The sequence below is a fragment of the Spermophilus citellus genome, assembly GCF_964194105.1.
Source record: "Spermophilus citellus genome assembly, chromosome: 6".
In the NCBI taxonomy this organism is placed as follows: domain Eukaryota; kingdom Metazoa; phylum Chordata; class Mammalia; order Rodentia; family Sciuridae; genus Spermophilus; species Spermophilus citellus.
This window is the reverse complement of record NC_138187.1, coordinates 27581954-27605854: the sequence shown is the minus strand read 5'-3', so window position 1 is coordinate 27605854 and position 23901 is coordinate 27581954. Positions and strand designations below refer to the sequence as shown.

General features: G+C 61.3%; 1 protein-coding gene and 1 long non-coding RNA gene across 5 annotated transcripts in view; both read left to right on the top strand.

The window, feature by feature from the left end:
• Positions 1 to 1692: 1692 nt before the first annotated feature.
• Positions 1693 to 23901, top strand: part of CLIP2 (CAP-Gly domain containing linker protein 2) — a 57474-nt gene continuing 35265 nt past the window's right edge. For all 4 annotated transcript variants that reach the window (XR_014022740.1, XM_081299882.1, XM_081299881.1 and 1 more), the window contains exons 1-2: positions 1693 to 1981; positions 15632 to 15833. Coding sequence is in view for 3 of the 4 variants with exons in the window: in XM_081299882.1 (XP_081156008.1) it covers positions 15707 to 15833 (127 nt within the window). In the remaining variant the exon portion in view is untranslated. The remainder of the gene's footprint in view (positions 1982 to 15631; positions 15834 to 23901) is intronic.
• On the top strand, positions 6296 to 13922 carry LOC308651910. The gene is made up of 3 exons (XR_014022691.1): positions 6296 to 6410; positions 6835 to 6943; positions 13180 to 13922. It is a non-coding gene; the product is annotated as an uncharacterized lncRNA (long non-coding RNA).

The following is a 23901-nucleotide window of genomic DNA, read 5'->3' as shown; positions in this document are numbered from 1 at the left end:
TATTATTTTGGTTCTAGGGATTCAACTCAGGGGCACTTTACCAGTGAGCTACATCCCCAGCCCCTTCGGTTTTTTATTTTGAGACAGGGTCTTGCTAAGTTGCCCAGGCTGGCCTCCAACTTGTAATTCTCCTGCCCCAGTCTCCTGAATAGTTGGGTTCACAAGCATGCACCCCTGAGTCTGGCCCAAGTTCACATTTCTTGGTGGCTAACTACATATCAGGCACGATTTGTTTTAAGCACCTCACTTTGATCAGTATACTCAGTCTCAACAACAGTCACAGGAGGCTGTCAGTCTGTCATTAGCCCCATTTCATCGATAAGGAAACTGAGGCACACAGAGGCTCAGTGACTGGCCCAGAGGCCAGCAGGTGAAGGAGTGGATTCTCACTGCTGGACTATAACTCTCTGTTTCCTAAATGCTACACTTTTTACCTTACACCCTCTCCGTTTCTTGCAGGTGGAAATCCCCTCCATCTCCCCTGGGCTCACTCCACATCTCCTGTCTCAGTCTCTGGGTCCAGTTCCTCCCACCAGCTGGGAGCCTCCTCAGGGTGGCCTCGTACCCAGCCACCATCATTATACCATCACACTTTTGCTGAGTTGAATTGAAACACCCTCCCCAATGTACAGATGGGGAAAATGGGTAAGAGGTGAACTAATTTCTCAGATGGTGGAATGCTAGCCAGCTGAGGGGTGGTAGTTAGTGCGTTCCTTCCTTCCTTCCTTCAACAGTTACTGGATGTCTCCCCTCTGTTTAGCGCTGCACTGGGTGCTTTAGGGGACATCAAGTCAGTGCATGGCCCTTGCCTTCCCCAATGAGTGGCAGCTCATTGAACAGCCCATACCTGTCCCACTCAACATCCCCACACTGAGGGAAGCACAGCAGCCAACGGCAGTCTGACTTTGAAGGGAGGGTTGATTTGTCCAAGGGGGGGGGGGAGGAGGGAAGGCGCTACAGGTAGAACTGGCAGGGGCGGAGGCACAGAAATCAGTGAGGTCGAGAACTCACCGTGGGTCCCCAAGGAAGCTGGGATTAGGTTACTTCCTGGTCTCTGAGATGCCACGTGGTCTCTCCACACCCAGGAAGGGACTCAGGCAGCTGTGTCAACTCCTCTGATTCCACAGGAGACAGATCAGTCCTGGCGCCCAGGGTGCGGAGTGCATCTGCCTGTCGGAGACCACTTTTTCCAAGGCGCTTGGGGACCAGTCACCCTGAGGCCATGTCGCGGCTCCATACTGGCTTTGGCCTCAAAACGAGACCTGATGGTCTCACCTCGGCTTCACAATGTCCTCTGCACCCCTTCTGTGTAGTCCAAGTCACCTCCTCTGTGAAGCCTTCCAGAAACTCCAGGACGTACCCCCGCCCCCATCGTCCCGTCCCGAGCTTCTGACTCTGCCTGTGGTCTGGGACATCTTGTAAGTAGAACAGGGCTGAAGGATGCTCTCTCGCCAAGCACGGCTTGAGCTCCTGTAGATGTCCCCAGCTTAGGTGGGTGTGGGCGATCCCCCGACGCCCGGCAAATGACAGCTGCAAGGGGGGCGGGACATTTTCCGCCCGCCCGCCCTCTTTCTGCGCCGCGCGGCGGCCCAAGAACCGCGATGCCGCGCGCGCGCGCCTGACCCCCGCGGCGCCAGGCCCCGCCCTCCCGCGCCCGCCCCAGCGCCGGCCCCTTTTGTTCCCTCCCGGAGCCCGGCCGCTCGCTCCGCCGGCGCTCGGCTCGGCTCAGCTCGGCCGCGGGGCGCGCAGGCAGCGGCCGGGCTGCTCGGGGCGCGCCTCCCGCCTTCCCACGGCCGCCGGCCCGCAGACGGGGCGCGAGACAAGCCCGGAGCGCGCAGCGCCGACCCAGGCTCCAGGACGGGCGGTCCCCGGCGGGCAGCGCGCGCAGGGAGGGGCCGCAGCATCCTCGCCCCTGGGCCCCGGGGCCGGGGGACGAGGCCGGGGCGCCGGGCCCGCAGACGAGCTGCTGCGGAGGGCGAAGGTAGGAGCCGCCCGAGGGGCTGCGGGCGGGGGTCGCGGGCAACAAAGGACGGAGACGCGGGGGGCGGCGGCAGCCCCGGCCTGGCTGGAGGCCGGGCGGCGGCCGGGGCATTGTCGGCGTGGGCTGGCGGAAGGGCCGGGACGGCCGGTGGGCGTGGGGGAGCTGGACCGGTGCACCCCACTTCCCAGCCGCCTGCGGGGCTGGGGACGCATCCTGGGCTGCGGGTTCCCGTGGCGAAGGCATCGCGGCGCCGTCCGTGTCCCCACCCACGGTCTGGGGTCCGGCGCATCTGACTGGGGGGGGGGGCTTCCGCCCTGTCTCCGAGGGCAGGGTCAGGCGTCTGGACGCCCGCAGGTGCTGGGCTCCCAAGCCCGGGCGCAGCCTGGTGGGCGCGGCCATCCAGCCCTGTCTCCTGACCCGGGGTCTGGGAGCACCGCGAGCCCCAGCCCCGCCGCCTGGGGTCCCAGCCGATGGCCTTTGCAAAACTTGGCTGAAGTGCGTGGCCGAGCGTGGGGAGGGGAGATCCGGGCGGGCGGTTTTCCACAGGGGCTTCCCCCCAAAGCTGACGCTGGTGGCTGGTGAGGCAGCAGATTTTTTTGCCCTCCCCCCAGGGAGGGGCAGTGGCGGAGGATGCTTGGCTGGGCCTCCTGGGCCCGCCCGCGTGGACCTTTCAGGCGGAGCCTGTGCCCTGCCGGTGCCCACTGGGCACTGCCACGCAGGCCGAGCCCCAACCCAGGAAAGTCGGACACAGGGACACCTTCCGGGGAGTGACACAATTAGTGCTTTCCCAAACCTGAGATCCCGCTTCTCGGTTCTGGTTGAGTTGGGGATGTGGGCCTGGGTAAGACACTGAAGGGGGGGGGGTGAGGGGGTCTCCCCCAGCCTGTAAGATGCCCCAGAGAGGCTGGTGGGATGGGCGACCTGGGCTGTGTTGGGGTGTGTGGGGAGCACCACGTGGGCGCTGTGTGCCAGAGGCCTCCTCCCCTGAGTTGTAAATGTAAACAAGGAGCTCTTCATTCACCCACCCGCTGCCACCCGGTCTAACACTGCCAGGGGCTGCCAGGTACTCAGGACCCCAGCCTGGCTGCTCCCCAGGAGCACAGCACAGCTGTGCTTGATGGTTGCATTGGTGGGGAGTCTGGGGCATAGAGGAGGGAGGGACCAGTGGACTGTGTTGGGGGGACCAGGAGCCTGATGGAGCTTCCTGCGAGGACGCTGAGGGGGCTTGTTGCTGGGGAGATAGCTCAGGCCAAGGTTTGAGGTCAGGAAAGGAGGCAGGGGGTCTAAAGTCACTTTAGAGGGGCAGCCAACGATTTAGGTGCCTGGAGCATGGGTTTCAAGGCACGGGAGACCCTGCTGAGGAGAGGGGTTGCTGTCAGAGGAAGTCTCTCAGGTACCTGCCTGCATACAGGAGGTGCCTACGAGCACAGGATGCATCGGTGTCTGCAGTGCCTGGCTCGGAAGTGATGTTGGTGTGCAGGCTCCCGGACAGACAAGGAGGATGGAGACAGGCACCCCAAAGGCAGAAAAGCCAGGTGGAGGGGCCTTAGAGGACCCTCCAAAAAACATACCTGCCAGCCCAGGCAGTTGGCAGCCTCTGCCAGGAAGAGGGTAGCTAGAAGTTTGCACCTGAAATCCCAGCAAGGGGATCTGCCTGCAGGTGCACTGATCCCTTCCCAGCACCTTGGCCGCACTCTAGGGTTCTGAGACTAAGCCTGGGTTCGGAGACTGATCCTGCCCTGCTTAGCAGCTGTGTGATCTTGGGCAAGTCACTGTGTCTCTCTGTGCCCAATTTCCCGTTTGTAAACCTGATACTTCAGTATCTGCCTTTTGAGTTATTGAGTGACTTGTTTGCCCTGTGACAGAGTGTGTGTCATTACTGTGCTGGCCATGACTCTGTAGCCTACACCGGGGAGAGAGGCACCCGCTGCCTGGGCTGTCCTGCCCACCTGCAGCGGCCCTGCTGCTGGTGCTGCCCAGGCCTGCTGTCCTCCCTCACTGTGACCTCCTCCCTTGGCTGCGGGAAAGCCCATAGCCCCTGGCAGACTTGCCTGTTGTGGAGTCCCCCAAGTCTCTGACCCTGCCACCTCGACAGAAGCTGCGTTGGTGTCCCCTAGGCCCCTGCCCAGGGGTTCTTGGGACACCACTTCCGCCTTTGTGCAGGTTAAACAAAAAAAGTGCGAGGAGGTGGCAGCTCTGCCCGGAGCTGCTCCGAGTGCCTCAAACGCACACGGTCACTTGTGGGCATTTTGACAACGCTGTCCACATTTTACAGGCAAGGACATCTTGGTGCAGAGAGGTTGTGTGTTTACCCTCTGCATTTGCTAAGCACCTACTGTGTGCTTGGAGTGTGCTGCCTCCTGCCTGTTTCGGAGTTCACTTCCCTACAGCACAGTTGTGGTCACGCCTTCCTCCCACACCTCCTTCCCACTGCTCAGTAACAAAGTCCAGGGGCTGGGATTGTGGCTCAGTGGTAGAGTGCTCGCCTAGCATGCACGAGGCACTGGGTTCCATCCTCAGCACCACATAAATGTAAAATAAAGATATTGTGTCTACTTAAAACTTAAAAAAATAAATATTAAAAAAAAAAAGTCCAAATGGGCTCCCGGCTCCCTCCATTTGGGGTTCTTCTCCCTACATTCCCACGCTGGCCAGGCCCCGATGAGCCTCGTCCAAGGCCACCCGGCTCTTTATAAACTGTGAGTGGTGGACATGGTCTGCAGTTGGGGGGCACCCTGTGATGTCCCGGCTTTGGGATTATTTTGTCTCAGGGAAAGGAAGTGTCCTTCAATTAGGTTAAGTGAAAGGGAGTTAAGAGCAGGGAACGGGACCTTGGGCAGAGGGCAGTCCTGGGCCCTGGAAACCCCCCCTTCCCTGTCTCTGGACTGTAGTTTCATTTTCTCAGCCTCTCGGGGTGCATCTGTCCATCTCTGGTCTCTGCCGTTGCTCCCTGCAGCTGGCCCTCCTGGCTCCTGAGTGTGAGCCTGGCCTGGTCCCCGGTGGCCGTCCTGGATGAGGGCTTCGGCTGCAGTCCCTGGGTCCCCGAGTGGCGCTCCCTAAGAGACAGAGGGAGAGGGAGACAGACCCTGTCTGATGTCCCAGCCTGTATAAGGGGCCATCCCCCATCTGCTCAGCTGCCGGTGGGGTAGGGACAAGCCACATGGTCTCTGGGGCTGGGAGTAGGACGCGGAGCTGGGCACACTTGGTGTAATGGTCAGCTGCAGTTGGGGTACCTGTGTGTGCTGGGTGAGGACTTGAGGATTGTGGCATCACTGTCCCTGGGGGCTCACAGTTTGATGGCAGAGGCAGACCCATGGTCTATCAGTTGTTTACTGTAGGACACAGAGTGTGGGTGTCCACCCTCTGCAATGCAACTTGTGGGGGACCCGAGTGCTCTGTTCTGATTGGAGTGGGGTGGGGAATAGACGGGGTGGCCCAAGCTGCCTGGCCTGCCCCAGCCCTGGCCTGGGACAAGGGGAGACTCTCCCTCCATGACCTGGAGAGTGGGGTGAGGCTGCCAGTGTGGACCTGGGCCCCTGCCGTCCCAGCACCATCCCACCCCTCCTTTTTCTCTGGGCTGCACAATCAAGGTCACCACAACAGCAACCCGGAAGTCCTGCCTCCAGGGAGGGTGCTTCAGAAGGCTAGTGACCGTCTCCCTGCCCAAGCAGAGGGGCCAGGCAGGTGGTTACTGTCAACAAGGTCCAAGTTTAGGGCCCCGTGCGGCGGCTTCCCTCTAGTGTAGCATCTCTGGTTCCTCGGCTGGGGTCACACTCGGACTGCAGCTGTGGCCTAGGAGGTGACCCTCCCTCCCATTCCCTCCCTTCTTTGCCTTCCTTGCCTTTGGGGATGGGAGGGCTGAAGATCCGGCTTCCAGGGAGGGCCTGAGTTTCCAGCTCCTGGGGTGCCCTGGGCAGTCCTGAGCTGCTCTAGTCCAGCCTGCCGCCTGCCTGGCCACCTCCACATGTAGCGCTGAGCCGCAGGCAGCCCTGGGAGGCCCTCAGGGAGGGGCCGCAGGAGCTCCCCAGCAGGGCGCAGTGTGAGCGCTGGGCTCCATGGCCCTCAACAAACTCCCGATGAACTCCCAAGACAGGTGCAGCCACACGGCAGGAGGAGTGGCACTTTGTGTCCTTGGACTTTCCACCTCCTCGTCCCTCTCCTGCTCAGGCTGTTCCCTGTGTGAAGCGCGAGCTATTTCCTGCTTCACTACTTGGCTCACACTCAGCTTCTTTCCTCCCCTGGGAGGGGATAGAGAGGAGGGGACACATCTCTGAAAGGTCTCGTATGTTCTTCCTCCGATTCCAGAAAGGACTCAGATGATTCACTGCGCTAAATGTGGTGGAACGAGATTAAAGGAAATCAGGGCCAAGGAAACCCAGGGTCGCCCAAATCAGACGAAGCCGGAGGACACTTCTGCTGTCCTTTGGAGGTGACTTGACTCTGAGTGCTCCAGCAGCCAGAACTGAGGGAGCTCAGAGTTTGGAGTGACTTCCTCTTGTGGAAGTGGCATTCCATGTCACCGTACTTAACATTAATGCCCAAGAGAGGGACAGTGGATAGGACAGAGGGATGGCGGCACTGTGGTCCTGAGTATAGCCCCAGAGGGTCCGGAATGCAAGTAGAGGGGAGCTAGAGGGGGTGGTGGCTGGCAGTATCTTTTGATCAGGTTAATCTTCCTGCTTGGGGTCCTCGGTGGCAATTGCAGGAGCCGGGCTTATGCTCCTCCAGGAAGGGTCTCTCCTGGAGGTGGGCGCAGCCCCCACTCCCACACGGAGGGTGCGAGGCTGGGTGTGCGGGTGTGCATGGTTCCGGGTGCACCAACCTGCCCCAGGCAGCCCGTGTTCCACTTGCAGAGGTCGCGTGCCAAGGGCTGGAGGGGAGAGGCACTTCCTGCAGAGCAAGGAGAGGCGGGCGTCTGCAGGAGCAATGGAGAGCCCCTGGAGGCCGGGCACCCAGTGGAAGGTGCACAGGACACACAGCTGGGGCGGGCAAGGGCCAGGGCCAGTGGGCGGAGGCGCTGCAGGGCTCCACACAGCAGGTGCCCTCCTGACCTCCAGTCTGAAGCTCTGCCCTGGTTGCCTCACCCTGAGCTTCAGGAGGAGAGTTGGTCTTGGACTTGAGGATGTCAGGACAGTGTGACTCAGGGCACCCGCTCCACGGCCAGAGGGCATGAGTGCAAGCCCCGAGGAGCTGTTGGCTAGTTGTGGAACCGTCGCTCTGTGCCTCCGTGTCCCCATTGGTAAGGAGTGCTCAGGTGTCTTCATGGGCTGGTGAGAGCGAGTCGATTTTCATCAGAGCCGCAGAGCGGTGGCTGTCCTGGCCAGCACAGGCTGGAGGGGCTCACACAGCAAGGGCTCACTGCGCGGGGACCCCCAGTACCACGAACACCTAGGTGGGTTCTGGGTCCAATACAGTGAAGGGGCAGGTGCCGCTCTGTAGGTGAACATCAGCTGACCCTTTGTCCCCCGTGGTAGCCAGCCTGGGGTGGGCCCGAGGGTGCTTGCCGGGCTCCAGTCGATGTTTTCTTTCTCCTGTGATTTTACTGGTAAATCCTGCTTGTACGTAATAGCGGGAATCATTGTCACGTATTTGTACGTGCGCATAATAGAACTACGTGATGTGGCCAGATGGCGATTTTTGCTTTCTCTTTGCAGCACTAGGCCTCACCGGGCTAGGCCAGCGCTCCATGGGGCTGCGTCCCTGGCTGGGATGTTGTTTTGTTTTTTATTTTTTAGTGCCAGGGATTAAACCCAGGGGCTTCTTAGCACTGAGCCACATCCCTAGCCCTTTTTTATTTTTTGGGACAGGGTGTCACTAAGTTGCTCAGACCCTCACTAATTTGTGGAGGCTGACCTTGAACTTGTGATCCTCCTGCCTCAGCCTCCTGAGTTGCTGGGATGACAGGTGGGTGACGATATCTTGATGGTTCCTTGGTGATGGGGGGTGGTCCCCGCCGCTCACTCTGTCTGCTGGACCAGTTTTACAGAATCTTGTTCAGACCCTATGAGACCAAGGGCAGTGGTGCCTTGTCACCCCCTGTGTGTGGATGAAAACAGGGAAGGCCAGAGAGTGCAGCTCCCGTCCCTGGCAGCTCTGGATGCTTGTCACTGCCCTGCCCCTCCCCCTGTCTAGACCCAGCACCAAGCTCATGCTGCCCCTGTGGATGGGCTTTGTTTCTTTTTACAACTGTGGCCTTTGGAGAGCCGCAGACTGTGGTTATATCTAAGTGGCTTTTGGTGCCTCTTAAGGGTTGAATTATGTCCACCCCAAAACTTCTATGGGGATTCCTAACCCCTGGACCCTCAGAATGTGACCTTGTTTAAGAATGGGGTCTTCACTGAGGTCATGGAGGTCAAGGGAGGTGACGGGGCCCTCGTCCACTACCACCAGTGCTCTTGTAAGAGGGTAAGTTTGGACGTGGACATGTGCAGAGGGACATGCAGGGACCCGCAGGAGGACAGCCATCTGTATGCCAAGGAGAGGTGTCACAAGGAGCCAACCCACCCAGCTGGGCATGGTGTCACCTACAGTAGTCCCCGCTACTGGTGGGGAGGCTGAGGCAGGAGGATTGCTTGAGCCCAGGAGTTCAAGGCCAACCTGGGCAACAGGGCAAGACCCATTTCAAAAACAGAAGGTGTGTGTGTGTGTGTGTGTGTGTGTGTGTACTCGCATGTGTAAGTGTGTTCTTTTATGTATTTGTAGACACATACTAACACACCTGTGCCTACCTGGTCTGCACGCACACTGGGGTGTGCGTGGCTCAGTGGCAAGCTCTCGCCCAGCGCGCACCAGGCCCTGGGTTCAAAACCCAGCGCTGCCATAAAGAAAAAGAAAGGCTCCAGGCAGCCCCTGACCTCAGACTCCCCGGCTCCAGGACTTGAACAGGGCACCTCTGCCATTCAGTGTCCCACCTGGTCGATGGCACCTTGTCACAGCAGCCTTAGCAAACTAATCCGGCCCTGAGAGTGACATCTGTCATTCCGCGGGGGGTGGCAGCATCGTGGCCCTATCTGGTGGGCAGTAGGCAGTGGGCAACCTCTGGCCCAGGTGTCTGGGTTCCTGGTTTGATGTCTTGTCCCCTCTTGGCAACTGTGTTATCAGCAGGCTTGTTCTGGGCTCTGGGGATGTCCCTGTGTGGCCTCACCCTGGGGGTGAGCCCAGGAGAGCCCCTCAGGACAACTGTGCCCACTGCAGCAGGAGTACCCTGGGGGCCGCCTCTGCCCCCCCAGCCACGGGCCACACCGCCACGGCCACCCCACCTGCCTCCTCCATGGTGGGACCTGCCCCTGGCGAGCACCAGGGCGGGGTTCCCAAGCAGGGTGCAAGTCGGTTGGGACATTGAGGTGCTCCTGTCCCCTCCCTAGAGCCAGGATGTGAGCAGCTGCCCCGGGCGTCCCATTGTGTGTCGGGCAGGCGTGTTCCTGAGCTCTCTGAGCTGTGCCAGGTGCTGTCCTTGGTCCTGAGAGCCCGCAAGGAACAAGATGCCCAAGGGGGGGGGGGCACCTGCTGTTCTCCCTGAGAGGCCCAAGATGGCTGCGGGTGGGAAGAAGGGCGTGTACATAGGAGGCCGAGTGGTGGGTGTGCGTGGGCATCTGGCAGGAGAAGGGTGGTGCGTGCCCACTGTCCTCTGGTTGGCCCAGCTCAAGCATTGTGAATGCCGTCCTGTCCTGTGCTGGGGCGATGTCAGTTCTTGTGCAGATCTGACTGGGGGGGACCAGGCAGGCTGGGTCGGGAAGACCAGGAGTCGGGCCACCTTCTACAGCTGTCTGGACTGGGTCATCACCCTCCAGGCAGAGAGGACGCTGGGGCCTGGTCTGCCCTATCCTCGGGGCCCCTGGCCCTCCTGCCCAGCACAGCTTCTCTCCATTTGGACAGCAGAGTCTTGCTGTCCTGGTCACCTGCTCTGTGCTCGGGTGCCTTACTTCTCTACGGTGGGCCTCAGTTTCTCATTCTGTGAAATAGGAATAAAAGGGGGTCCAAGGGTGGCTTGGGCTGTGGTTGATCCCAGGCCCTTCTCCCTGGCCTGGTGGGGAGCCAAGCCAGCAGACCAGGCTTCCGCCTGCCTGGTATGGTGGGCCCGAGGAGGGGGCTCCAGCCATTCAGCTGTGGGTGGCCACACAGCTGGCCCTGGCTCAGGGCCACGTCTGTGCCCTGATTTTGAGAATGCCAACTGTGTGTGTGTGTGTGTGTGTGTGTGTGTGTGTGTGTCCCCGGCTCAGGCAAGACGGACAGACTGGCCATTTCCAGGGCTCTGCAGTCTCCCCAGGCTGTTGGCAGGGCCAGGCAGTTGGCTTCTTTACAAATGGGAAACTTGGCCCCTGTGCCCAGAGATGGGGGGATGTAGGGTGGGACCAGAACCCAGGCGCCCACTTGGCTCAGCCTCAGGTGCCAGAGAGGTTATGAGCCTGGGGGCACTTGCCATGGCCTGTCCCCCTGCACTTGCTGTCCTCACTCCCGTGTGGCCTGTCTACCCTGCCACCATCTTGCCAGCTGCACCCCCTCCTCTCCTTGAAGCCGCGCCCCCTGCAGCCTGGTTCCAGCCCCAGCTCTGCTTGGAGGTGTGAGCAGGCCCCTCCCCATCCTGGATCTCAGCTGCCCCCCTCATCTCCATGGCCACCGGCCTCTTGGTGCTCTCAGGATGACTGGAGACCTCGCTTGGGGCCGTCCCAGCCCTGCTCTTCCTGGGCTCTTCTTTGCCCGTACTGTGGCTGGCAGCCGTGTGTGCTGGGCACGCACTGCCAGGGCTGGCTCCAGCCTCCTGCCAGGGGTTGGTGACCAGGCGAGAGCAGAGGGTGGGCGTGGGGCTCGGGGCTCGGGGCTCGGGCAGACGGCGCCCTCTCCCTGGCTCTCGGACCGAGGGGCAGATGATGTGAGGCTCAGAGCTTGGGCGTCCGCCTGAAGGCTGCCAGGACTCCCGAGGAGGGGCGCGTCCCCGCCCTGCCCTCTACTTGCCCTGTGCTGGGAGGACGTGGGGAGCTGGGTTCACCCCTGAGTGACCCAGGTCTGCCTTTCAAGTTCCCTGAGCCTCCATCAAAGTGAGCCTCCTTCCAAGCTGGAGGGATGGGCAGGAGGTGCCAGCTCTGAGTGGTTCTGCCGCACCTGGGCACTGGACATCACTGGGTTTCCAATGCAGATGGGGCTTGGGGGCCGCATCAGGCCCACCCAGAGGCTCTCCATTGGCTTGGGGAATCTGGGCCTGGTGTCGGCACCCAGGGGTGCATGGTGTCTGGGGCTTGTCCCTCCTCTGGTGGGTGTGCAGGAGTGGGGGTCTGTCCTCCCGCTCCAGGCCCGCTGGGTTCTGTTCTCTTCCTTCCTTTGTTCCTTCCTTCCTTCCTCCCTTCCCTCTCTCTCTCTCTCTCTCTCTCTCTCCCCCCTCCCTTCCTCTCTCTCTTCCCCCTCCCTCTCTCCCTCTCTCTCCCTTCCCCCTCCCTTCCCTCCGTCTCCGCTCTTTCCACTCTTTCACTCTTCTCTCTCCTCTCTTTCCTTTCTCTCTCTCTCTTCCTCTCTCTCTCCCCTCCCTCTCTCTCTCCACTCTCTCTTCTCTTTCTCTCCTTTCTCTCTCTCTCGTTCTCCCTCCCTCCTTCTCTCTCTCTCCCCTCTCTCTCTCTCTGTCTCTCTCTCTCTCTCTCTCTCTCTCCTCTCTGTCTCTCCCAGAGGCACTAAACCCTGAGCAGGTTTGCGAATTGCAGGTGGTGCCGACTGGGTGCTGTCCGACTCCTGCCTGAGGTACTTCCCTAGCTCCCAGCTCCCCCAGCCTGATGCTGTAGGGTGGCCACCAGACCCCGCTGGCCCTCCCAGTCTCTGGTGCCCACTCCAGCCTCACCACCCTGAGCCCCTGGCTGCCTGGCTGGCAGAGTGTGGTCTGTGCTTCTTCCAGCTCCCCCTGTGGGGCCCCAGGCCTTCTGTCCTTCCAGGACCCCTACCCTGGGCTCTTGTCCCTCTGCAGTGCCAGGAAGGCCTAGGACTTGCAGCAAGTGGTCAGGGGCAGCACTGAGTTCCCCTCGGGGTGCTGTGGGTCTGGGTACCGTGAACTGCTGAGCCAGATGTAGGAGGGATGGGCAGTGGCTCAGGGGAGCGTGGGCACAGCCCAGCCTCAGCCAGCAGCAGTGTCTGTGCCACGCGCGGGTCTCCTGGCCCAGACGCCCATGGGCGAGCAGTGGCTGGGGCTCAGCGGCGGGTCTGGAAGGGCACCCTTCTCCTGGTCCCCGGCTCCTGCTGCCCCACCTGACACCCCCCTGCCAAGAGTCCATGGCCAGTGGCTGGGCCACTGCCAGGCGCCGAGATGGGAACCCTGCAGTGCGGCCGGTTTGTCTGTGGTAAAAGGCACTGACGGTGGCACAGAGGGCCTGTCCATCTCAGGTCACCCACCCTGCCAGCCCATCCCGGCTGAGCCGGGTCCCTGGAGGATCCTGATGAGGTGGGAGAGTTGAGGCTGTGCCTGGGGCCCCCGGGTGTGTCCCCTCCTCAGTCTTCTGCGCCATTCCCCACGCACAGGGGGTGCAGCTGGGCTCCTGTCTGGGTGGGAGCCCTTCTCCCATCTGGCTCCCCCGCCAGCCCCAGCCACAGTGTGGCCAGAGGCCAGTTTATCACCATGTTTCCCAAGCATCTCGGCTTCCTGTGTCCCATGAGCAAGGCTGAGTCACACAGCCCCTCCCCCTCCCGCCACCATGCGCCTCTCCCTCCCCCTCCCTGTGTCCCTGGGCCGGGGCATCCCCCTTGCTCCCTCTCCTGCCCCTGCTGGTGGCCCATGACTGAATGCCCCCTTGGTCCTCCCTTTGGTCCTCCTGCCAGCTCCCTGGTCTCCTTTGTGAGCCTCAGTAAGTGGGCAGACACTGTCCCCAGAGGACAGGGGTCTCATAAATGCTGTTCCAGGGCCCTGCTGGGTGGCTGGGAGGCGGGGAGGGGCCAGCCCTGGGTCTGATTCCAGCACAGAGTGGCTGGCGGTGACTCTGAGTGAGTCTTGAACTTTGCTGAGCCTCTGGTGTTCCCCTTATTAGAAGGCCACTACCTCTCGCCTGGGGACCAAGGGGACTAAGGCCACATCCAGTGAACCCCTGGCCTGCAGCAGGCTCACAAGCATCGCTGTGGTCCAGGAGGGCACCTGTGGGAGCTGTCCCCGGGGACTTGTGCCCTCTGTGTCACCTCAGGTGTGTCCCCATGTAGGGTTTCTGGATCGCTGTCTCTGGCTGTGTTCTCAGGGGACAGACGCTGACCAGCCTGGGCTCACCCGCAGATTCCCAGGAGGCTCCATGCACAGAGCACCCCCCAGGCGAGCGGTCCCAGGTCTCCAGGGCCAGGTTGCTGGCAGCCTCCCTCGAGGGGGTGGCATGTAGGTGTCCAGTAGGTGAGGTGAGGCCAGAGGAGGAGAGGCCCCCCCGGGGCCTGGAGGTGGGAAGTGTCAAGCCGGTGGTGAGGACGTCCGGGGCGTCGGCAGCAAGGGACTGGGCAGCCTCCAATGCCAGGGACACGGTTCTCACCTAGTCCTCGCCCCTGGGTGCATGCTGGCTAGCGGGGAGGCCGGAATGGTTGCCCTAAGAGCGGCCCGGTTGGGTGGCCACGTGGGCTGGTCACTGTGAGGGTTCTGAAGAGGTGAAGGTATCCAGGCCTCACCCGCTGGGCCACCTCGTTTACTCATTCACTCACCGTTTGTCCCGGTCAGGACCAAGGATGGCCTGGTAAAGAACACCCGGTGACATCCACTGTCACCAGAGGCCACCTTGCAGGCTCTTGCTGCTGGTTCACTGAGATGGGACTCAGCCTCCCCAGGCCCACGGGCCAGGTTCTGGACAGCGAGGGAGCAGCCCCCGGTCCCCTGGCCCAACCAAGTGGCTCCCGGCCTCCAGAATCCCCAGCGCATCAGGGACTTGGAATGTTGGTTTTGGTGTCCCCTCCCCTGGCTGTGCCAGGACACATCTTGCTGGCCTAAGCCAGTTGTGAGGACCCTTTGCATATTCCTGCTGTGCAGGTTGGCTTCCAGCACTCAGATCTCTTTTGGTTGCAAGTGAGTGTCCCTCAGATAGTTTTAGAAAAAAAAAAAGTGAAGTAGTGCGCATGTGCGTGGGGGGTGTGAGCTGGTGGGGGTATGAGCTGGCGTGGGGGTGTGTGAGCTGGCGTGGGGGTGTGTGAGCTGGCGTGGGGAAGAGCTCTTGTGGCCAGCTGCAGGCTCAGCTGGATCTAGGCTCTCCGGACCCAGGGGCTCGGCTCTGCTTTCCTTGTGAGCAGACTGGGGCAGGCTATTCCACGAGGTAACGGGATGGCACCTAGGTGACATCCCTGGCATCCACCCCACACCCAGGTGGCCTCAGAGCAGGGAGCGCACCACTTTCTAAAGGGCCCAGCAGATCGGGACCTGATGTTCCCTGGATGCATGCTCTTCCTTCAGCCAAGCACAGGAGCTGGGATGGCCGGGCCTGGGCCACGTTTCCACTGCAGGAGCGGGAGCAGGATCATCCACGGAAATTGTCAAGTTCTTCAGAGGGGAATGACGTTCTGCCACCAGGGGTGGGACAAGAATGTTGCTGGGTGTGACGTCCCCACGGCCTCAGAGCAAGGTGCCCAGACTGCCTGTCCCTGGGTCCCAAGGCCATGGTGCTCTCCCCTCCACCTGTCCCCATTGCACAGTGCTCCCCAGGACTGGGTGGGATGGGTGTGGCCACAGTGAGCCCCACCAGCCCTCCCTGCCCAAGGCTTGTGCACCCCATGGCTCCCGGACCCTGTGCGTGACGGTGGAGTTAAGAACCCTTCCCTGGCCGGGTGCAGCCACAACTCCTGCTGAGCACCCGGGCCCTGGGTGCCTTCTGCAGCACCTCAAAACAAACCTGACGGCAGCCTATTCCCAGGCGATCCTAGGTCTCCTGGGAGCCTGGAGCTCTGCCCCGCCAGGAGCCCCCTTGTAGAATGCTGGCGCCTCTGCCTGCTGAGGTGTCCCCCCGCCTGCTGAGGTGTCCCCCCACCTGCTGAACTGTCCCCCCACCTGCTGAACTGTCCCCATGTCTCTGTCACAGGGCACTGTGGAGCTGTAATGGTGGAGAGGTACCCAGAGGGCAGGCCCTGCCTGGTGTGGGGTGAGGCAGGTGGCCTATAGCCTCCTCTGTGTGTCCCCAGCCTGGAGTGCAGTGGGCAGTGGGAGCAGGACCATGAGCCCAAAAACAAGGCGGAGGAACAGGCTAATGGCGGGAATCAGGTGCTGCCTGGTCCAGGCCACCTCAGGAGGGACATGAGACGCTGGCGGGTCCTGCAGGGCCTGTGCCCCCTGGGGTTGCCTGACTGGCGAGAGCCATACCTAGCCTGGGGGAGGCCACTCAGCCCGGCCCCCCTGGGCTTGGTGTAGCCCTTCCTGCAGATCCTGACGGGTTAGCTTTGCTTTCCAACCTGGCCCCACCACCACGCTGTGTGACCTGGGCCCCTGTCTGCTGCGTCTCTGTGCCTTTGTCTCCCCACCTAGAATTGGTGTGGCGATGGTCCTTGTGCACAGGGTGGGGGTGCCAAAGTCCTGCGAGGGTACCTGTCAGCGTCTGGAGCTATGGGGCTGCCACCACCTGGCTCCGGGAGACAGGCGTGGCCGTGTTTGCAGTGGACGGGCCCTGGCCTGGCCCACGCCTGTGAGTGCTGACCACAGTTACGATGCAGCTTCCTGTTTCCTACCCGCAGGCAGGTGAGGAAGAGAGGATGGCAGAGAGAACGTGACCTGCGCCCACCCTCATCCACCCTCCGAGTGGCTCCACCATGCAGAAACCCAGTGGCCTGAAGCCCCCTGGCCGCGGGGGGAAGCATTCCAGCCCCATGGGTAGGACGTCCTCTGGGTCAGCCTCGGCCTCTGCGGCGGCGGCAGCAGCCACTGGCTCCAAGGAAGGTGCGTGGGATCAAGGGCGGGCAGGGAGCTGCGTGGGGAAGGGGGTTTTTCTGGGAACACAGGCTGCTGTGTGACCAACCTGGGGGCCAGTGGGTCACTGCAAGTTCTTTATGTCTATCTGTAATCCCTTTAATTAACTACTGAGCAGGCTTTGAACAGCCCTCTCTGTGCTCCCCCGCCTTGAGGCTCCCATGGCCCTGCTCTGAGAGGGGGAAAGAAGGCCCATGGAGGTCTGGCACCTGCCTAGGTCACTAGGGCCATGAGCACGGCCAGGTTGAGTCCTCCAGCCTCAGTCCCTCCCTCCAGGAGCCCCAGGGTCCTTCGGGGCTAGCCCCTGCTCCCGGCCAATCTTCTCCAGAAGACCCCTTCCCTGGCAGCCTTTGTCACCTGACCTTGGCCTTCCTGCCAGAGGGTAGCTGCTGTGTATTTGCTTTTTTCTGATGATAAACATGAGCTGGGTTCATCTTCCTTCCCAGTCAGCTGTGCCTCTGCCTCTGGGCTGAGTGATGGTGACATCATTTTAAGACTGCAGTGTGACCCCTGGTTGCTTCCTAGTCTCAGGCCCTGGGATCTGGAAGCCCCTGGGGGCAGGAGCTGGGGGACCCCTGGGTCTGCTTCCTGCTGGGCAGTTCTAGAGACAGAGGAAGGTGTGCCCACCCCTCCTGTGGCCATTGGTGACGCCCAGTGCCTGCCTCCCCCCTGGGGCCAGCTGCTGCCTTAGCGGGTGGATTCAGACACCCAGGCTCCGGGGCAGTGAGCTGGGAGCAAAACCTGGGCGAGGGGCAGGGGAGCCCGGCTACCACAGACCTGCCTTGTCCTATTCCAGGGTCTCAAGTGACAGGAGCCCTGGGGGAGGGGCAGACGGGAGTGCCAGGAGAGGACAGTCCCTCCCTCCTATTGGCCTCTCGGCCTCCCTCACTCGCCTGCGGAATTGCTCTCTAATTCTAGGGTGGCCACCCCCTGTCCAAGGCTGGCACTGTGCATGAGGGCACTGGCAGTGGCTGGGGGCTGGCGTGTCAGTTGGCATCTGCTCTGGGAATCAGTGCTCGGCTGCCTCCCAAAGCATGAGCTCAGCCCCCGGGCACAGGGTCTGGCAAGGGATGCGGCCTGGCGGCTGCCCCTGCCCACCCCATGGAGCTGGGAGGGTCCTGCGGGTCCCCAGAGCCAAGGCTGCAGGAACAGCAGAGTGTGGGAGGGCGAAGGGGCCTCCACCAGGACCTGCCCAGGAAGGAGGGCGTCTGGGAGCACCTGCGTGAGCAGGGAGGACAGGACAGGTATCCGAGACTGCCCAGAGGCAGTCACGGCAGGCTTGCCCAGGCGAGGACACTGGTGCCCAGGTGCTTGCAGTTTGTTTTGGGCCTGAGGTGGGAGGCGGGGCTCAGGCCTGGAGGCTGCGGCTAGAGGCTGCTGCAGGGTGTGGCCTCCCCTTGAACCACAGGTCTAGGCCTTCTCTGGGCCTGGTACTAAACCTCAGGCAGGGGCAGCCGGGCTGCAGTGGCCAAGGTATCCCTCCTGGCCCTAATAAGAAGGGCTCTGGGGACCTGGCCGAGGACCCCGGGGCGGCCGAGTGGAGGGGGCAGGCACAAGCCACCACTGTGCTTGCTCTGTGCTTGAGGCGCCCACGGGGCGGGTGGGTCCTCGAAGGGCTCTCCAGTCCCTGTGCTGTGGCCCCACCCCAGAGATGCCCACCTGTGAAGGACAGTGTTTGTCACCCACCTGGCATCTGTGGGGGTTAGGCGGCTCTTCCTCATGAACAACCCCGGCGTCACCTTCTCTAAATTTGTTTTTTTCTATTTGTAGCAACACTGGGGGTCACACTCGGGGCACTTTACACTGGACCACATCCCCCCAGACCTTTTTATTTTGAGGCCTTCCTGAGTTGCCCAGGCTGGCCTTGAACTTGCCATCCTTCTGCTTCAGCCTCCTGAGAAGCTGGGGTCAGAGGTGTGCGCTCCCAGACCCGCGCCTCTCTTCACGGTAAAGACAAGATGACTGGCCTGCCGTCCAGCTGCTCGGGAGGCTGAGGCAGGAGGTTGCTCCAGCCTAGGAATTGCAGCCCCTCCTGGGCAACAAGAAAAGTTAACAATAAAACGAGGACAAGACGCAGTCTTGGAGCATTCTGTCAGGTTGCCCAGGTGACAGGGCCAAGGGTGTGGGGTCGGAGCTGAGACTCCTGATCCAGCCCTGGTCTAGAGCTGACACTGGCCGCCTCCCACCAGGGGCTGCCTGGGGACCGAGGCCAGTCGCAACTGCAGACACTCTGCTCCTGTGGCCAGCAGGTGGGAATGAGAGGAGCATGTGTCCTTGTAATGTTGGTCACTACTGTCCCCAGTGTGGCCTTGCCTCACGCTGGAGACTCTGAGGTGGAAGTCAAGTGTGTGAGTCGTGACAGACACAGACTTGGCCCTGAGGGTTGGGCTCTTGCTCCGTCACACGGGGTGGCTCCACAGCCTTCCTGTCCTGGCGCCCTGAGCTTGCAGGCCCCTGCACCCGTGGGTGCTGTGGACACGGAGCTGGCAAATGGCCCACAGGTGTGGCAGCGGGCCCCAGACTGCAGGGTGATGTCTGTCCCTGCCGTTCCCAGGCTCCTTCTCGAGCCACCCTTGGTGGGATGTGGTTTCAAGGGTACCAGCAGGGCAGGACCAGGACCCTCGAAGCCCTTGCTGCCTCAGGTGTCCCTGCCCAGGCCGCCAAGGTCAGCCGCTCCCTTCAGGGCCAGCTCCTCCGCCCCCTCCCCTAGCCACATCCTAAACTTTCTAATGGCTTCAGGATGGGGGAGCCAAGCTGAGCTCTTCCGGGGCTGTGCCGGGGGCAGGGCTGCCTGACGCTCCTGACGTCGTCCATATTGATCAGAGTGGGCAGCGGGGGCCAGCGCCTGCTGCCCGGTGGCCCAGCGGCTGCACGGCTTCTCCATGGGGAGCTGGCTTTGTTCTTTCCGGGGTAAGCCACCACGTCACCCTCTCCTGGTTCCCGAGGTTCCCAGCTGGGAGCGCTGTCTCCCAGGTTGGGAGCAGTGGGGATGGGGGGCTTTGAGCTCCCTAGGCTCAGGCAGGATGCTGAGCAATTGTGGAGTCAGCCACCCTGTGGGTGGTCTGAGGTCCCTTCTTTAGGGACGGTGGCATAGTGGCGGTGTTGCTGGATGGATGCCACAGCGGATGGCTGACCTTCAGAGGGTCCCTGGTGGCCCAGGAGGGACAGACTCAGTCCTCCCAAGTCTGGCGGATGCTGCCAACGGGCGCTCCCTGTGGCAAGGGGGGCTCCCCGTGGGCTGCCTCCTTTGCCTGGTGACCTCTGGGGGGAGGAGGGGCTTCGAGCAGGAAGCTGTCTGGGCCTCGTGGGAATTTATGTGTGTTCCTTAGTCGGGGCCACCGCAGAGTTGGGGCCACCACAGAGGGCATGTGGGGTGGGGACCAGCTGCGTCTCAGCTGGAGCATGGAGGGGAGTCTGTGTGGGTCCATCTCCCAGGCGTGTGCCCAAGGTGGGCACAGATTTACACCAGGCAGCCCGGCAGGCACGCTGTGATCCCCGGGAGGATGGAGCCCCGTGGGGTGGGAGGGGGAGAGGTGCCATGGGTGACAGGGACAAGGGCAGTCCGGAGCTGAGATTTCTTAGGTGATGCCAAGAGCCGGGGACCTGCTCCACCTGGAACACTCCTGCTTGGTGCCTGTGCCCTTGGCATTATCTCTATTTTTTTTTTTTTTTTTTTTTGGTACTGAGGATTGAACTCAGGGGCACTTAACCACTGAGCCACATCCCCAGTCTTATTTTCTATTTTATTTAGAGACAGTCTCACTGAGTTGCTTAGGGCCTCACTGTTGCTGAGGCTGGCCTTGAACTCATGATCCTCCTGCCTCAGCCTCCCGAGCCACTGGGACTACAAGGGCGTTACCTCTATTACAACTACTTCCCATTTCCAGAAGGTCCTGGTGTGGATGGTGACCGGTGCTCCCCTTATTCCCAGCCCCCGTGTGTGGCCAGGGTGCTCTTGAGTGCATTAAAGGCTCCGGGAGTCCAGCGGGAGAACACCTTGAGCCCCTTTAGCTGTGTTGAAGATGCTGTTTCCCAAGCTTATTTGAACTTAAAGGTTAATTTTTTTTCATGATATCTAGTCACAGCCTGTGGAACTGTGTCCTGTGGAGCAGTTAGGGCGGAGGCCACCTCCCCGAGGGACCAGGTCCTGGCCTGGGAACCTCGTTCCCTTCTGAGGCTATCAGGGTGGAGGACGGAGTTCTCCGTGCTCCTGGATCATGACATGCTCTTTTCACGGGTCCCTGCAAGGGCCCTCGTGGTTCTTAATCGATCCCTGTGTCCCCTGCTCCCTATTCTCTTGCTCCCTCCCCCTGCATCTGTGCCGGCAGCGTGTGACCAGTGCATCTCCATGTGACCTGGAGAAATGGCTTCTAAGGGCTGCTTGCTGGTCTGAGTGACGCTGAGGCTTCGGGACCTGCCCCTCTGTCTGGGGGCGCTAGGATTCTAGCTTTTTAGTTTTGTGAACGTCAGAAGGGTTTTTATACTTTCTGAATCATTCCCTTGAGAAGTGGGTCAAGGATGACAGTCCCTTGCTTTTATTTTTGTCTCCTAAGAATATTATATTTTACCTGGATTGTACTTTATCCATTTCAATATTTTTATTCCATGGGCTCTGGGTAGAGGTCAGAGGTCAGCAGGAATGACCCTGGGCCTACTGGGGTGGCTTAGCGGTCCAGCACTCTGGGGCCTGTGTGAGGCCCCGGCACAGGAAGGAAGGAAGGAAGGAAGGAAGGAAGGAAGGAAGGAAGGAGGGAGGGAGGGAGGGAGGAGGGAAGGAGGGAAGAAAGGAGGGATGGAGGGAGGGAGGAAGGGAAGGAAGGAGGGAGGGAGGGAGGAGGAAAGGAGGGATGGAGGGAGGGAGGAAGGGAAGGAAGGAAGGAAGGAGGGAGGGAGGGAAGAAAGGAGGGAGAAGGGAGGAAGGAAGGAAGGAAGGGAGGAAGCAAAGCAGCCCCAACGCGAGAGTTGAAATGAACTGGGGCCGTGGGTTTCTGCCCTGATGGCGCAGGGGCGAGACCCTTCCGATCGTCTGAGACCCAGGAGGCAGTGTGGCCTTTGGAGCTGTTCTGAACTTCAGGGTCCTGGTCAGTGGCAGGCTGGGAGAGGGAGGCACAGCCAGGGGACGGGTGTGGCCCAGTGAAGGGCAGGCTGGGGCCTCCTGAGAGGGGCTCTTGGGGAGGTCTCTCTGGATCAGGATGTTGTTTGAGGCCCTGGGGGACATCTGGCAGCACGCGGCTGCTGGATGGGCAGGTCTGGACGGGCCAGGAACACGGTCTGGGCTGGGCAGAGCTAATGGGAACCAGCTTGGCCTACACGTCCTGTACTGTTGGAGCTTTTACAAGGAAGATCTATGAACGGCTTAAGGGAGAAACAGGGTAGTGTGTGGGCAGTTTTCAGGGCTGCCTGGGCATGAGTTAGATCATGGAGGGGGCACAGCGTGAGAGGAGGTCCCAGCCCTGCTCACTCCCTGGACAGGGGTGGGGCAGGTCAGGACCTGAGGCTTCTCTGTCTCCTCCTCCCATCCGCGTTGTAGGGAGGTGAGTCTTAGGTGGGCCTTGCGTCCAGGGGAACTGGCCCAGCTGGCTCCTGAGAACCAATTGTGAACTTTCAGGAGTTTTGCAAGTCAGGTGATAATAGAGTCATTGTTTAAAAACCAGGCTGGGGGCACAGCTCAGTGGTGGCATGTGTGAGAGCCTGGGTGCGTCCCCAGCACCACACACAGAAGAAATAGACCGTGTGAATTTAGTGAATGACCAACTGCTGGCTGCGGTGGTGCAGAGAGCTTGGTCTCTCTCCAGCACCCTGCGCGACCAGCTCAGGGCCGACCCCTCCACGCCCAGAAGGGGGCTGCCAGCTCCCCCCCCCCCCGGCTCCCAGGGAGGCAGCGCCCAGTTCCCTGGGCGTGGGGGGTCTGCCCCGAGCTGGTCGCACAGGGTGCAGGAGAGACCAAGCTCTCCGCTCCTGTTAGAGGGGGCTGGGGGTTGATGGCCTCTAGAAAGGACAATCGGGTCAGGCCCCTCTGAGGGGGTGAGGTGGCCGCCAGCTCTGTGACTTCTGGGGCAAGAGATCTTAGGAGACCACTCGGGGCCGAGTCCTTCTCTTCCCACGCCCTCGGTCCGTTTCTTGGCTCTGCCTGGGATGTGGCATGGGACCTGCTGGTTCCCTGTGTCCCACCTCTGCTCCCACCCCTTGCTGGTCCTCTCTCAGCTACGCCTGTGGTCCCCAGTGGCCGGCGCAGGATCAGGCACCCAGTGGGTGCTGGCTGAGGCTGGGCACAGTGCTTGCTGGGCCCTGCTGCTCTGGGCAGTGGTGGACTCAGGGGTCCTAAGGCCCAGGCCCTGCCCTTGGGGAGCTTCCAGGGGCTCACCTGGGAGGGGGTGTGGGCTGAGCGAGGCCTCCCCCAGCCGATTTTCACAGTTCAGCGCCCATAGGCCCCTCACCCTTTATGGACTCCTGGGGAAACTGAGGCACGGACATGGGGAGGATGACTCCAAGGACTCTTTGGGGAGATAGGGGCTTCCAGGGGGATTTCTTTGTTGTCCCCAACCTCAGGCAGCTGAAGGGGAACTTGAGGAGGGTGTGGCCTTTAGGCGGGCAGCCTGCGACCACTGCAGAGGGGAAAGACGCAGATGGCTAGGCTCAGGCGCCTCCGGCTTGCGACCTGGATTTTAGCAGCTGTTGAAACAACTGGTAGATGGGCCTGGGACCCCTGGAGGGGGCGGGGGTCAGGGAGAGATTACCTGAAGGTCCCCTGGGTAGGACAGCTGGGGACAGGGACAGCTGAGCAGGCTGCTTCTTACTAAGAATAGTCCCCTGGGTCTGCGGAGCCCCGGGAAGCCCCCTCTGCGCCCTAAGCAAAGGCGGCAGGTAGAGACAGCCCTGCCGGGCTCTGGTGATCTGTCATAACAAGTGTCCAGAAACAGACAGGAAGGGGCTGCCACTTGCCAGGTTCATCTGCCTGCGTGCTCCAGGGGGCGGCTCTGGAGCCGGACCAGCTTGCCCTCTTTGGCCCGGGGACCTCAGCACGTTCCCTGCCCTGCTTTCTATCTGCAAGGTACAAATGTGGTGAACTCAAGGCACCCCATTCACTCTGTAAGTGGCAGCTGCTGTTTCAATAATCATAGCTCTGACCCTTGTTGGTGATGGCGGCAAAACCCACAGGTCCTTGGGTGACGTCAGGAGGGGCTGGGGGCTGGAGCATCATGGCGTGTGCAGTTTCCTCCTTCGAGGCTGCATCTCCCCTAATCGGGGGGCGTTAGACCTGGTGGAGGCCAAGGGGCATGGGAGCCTGACGGGCCATGGCCTGTGAGCATGTGTAGCCTGCCTGTCCCTGATGCCAGCTGCTTGTTACAGAGCAGGGCAGGCCTCCCAGGAGCTCAGTGTACAAGCACAGAACCAGCCAAGGTCTCTGAGCCGCAGGATCGCGACTCACGTCCCAGGAACCCTGCAGAGGGCCCATCCGCACGCCCCTCACTCTACACGAGGGCTCTAACAGTTTGCCCGAGGTCACCAGAGCCTGCCTGGAAGCCCTTCTTGCACCTCCTGGGCTTTTCAGGTGCAGTGGCGCAAGCCTGTAGTGCCAGTGGCCCCGGAGGCTGAGGCAGGACTGCAAAGCCGAGTCCACTTGGGCAACTTTAGCAAGACGCTTTCTCAAAATTTCAAAAGGACTGTGCTGGGGCCCCCCTGGATTCTGTCCTCAGAGACCCGTCCCCCAGACCAAGTCTCAGTCCCTGAGGTGGAGTATGAATCATTCTCGTAGAAACCCCCTTGTGTGGCCTAGCACTTTATGCCTGTCTCCCAGGAAAAGCCTGTAGCAGATGGAGAGACGGGGAGAGCACCCGACTGCAGGTCCGTGGGCCCTGAGGCCAGCTCCCTCAGCTATGGGGGCCCACCTCCTGGAGTCATTGTGGGAGAGGAGAGTCTTGGGCTCCGCAGCCCAGGATCCCACCCAGAGCTTCCCTCTAAGCAAGACACAGGGGTCCTTGAGCTGGAGGGTTAGATGCCATTGCTCTGTAGAGAGCCGCAGGGTTCCCTCAGACTC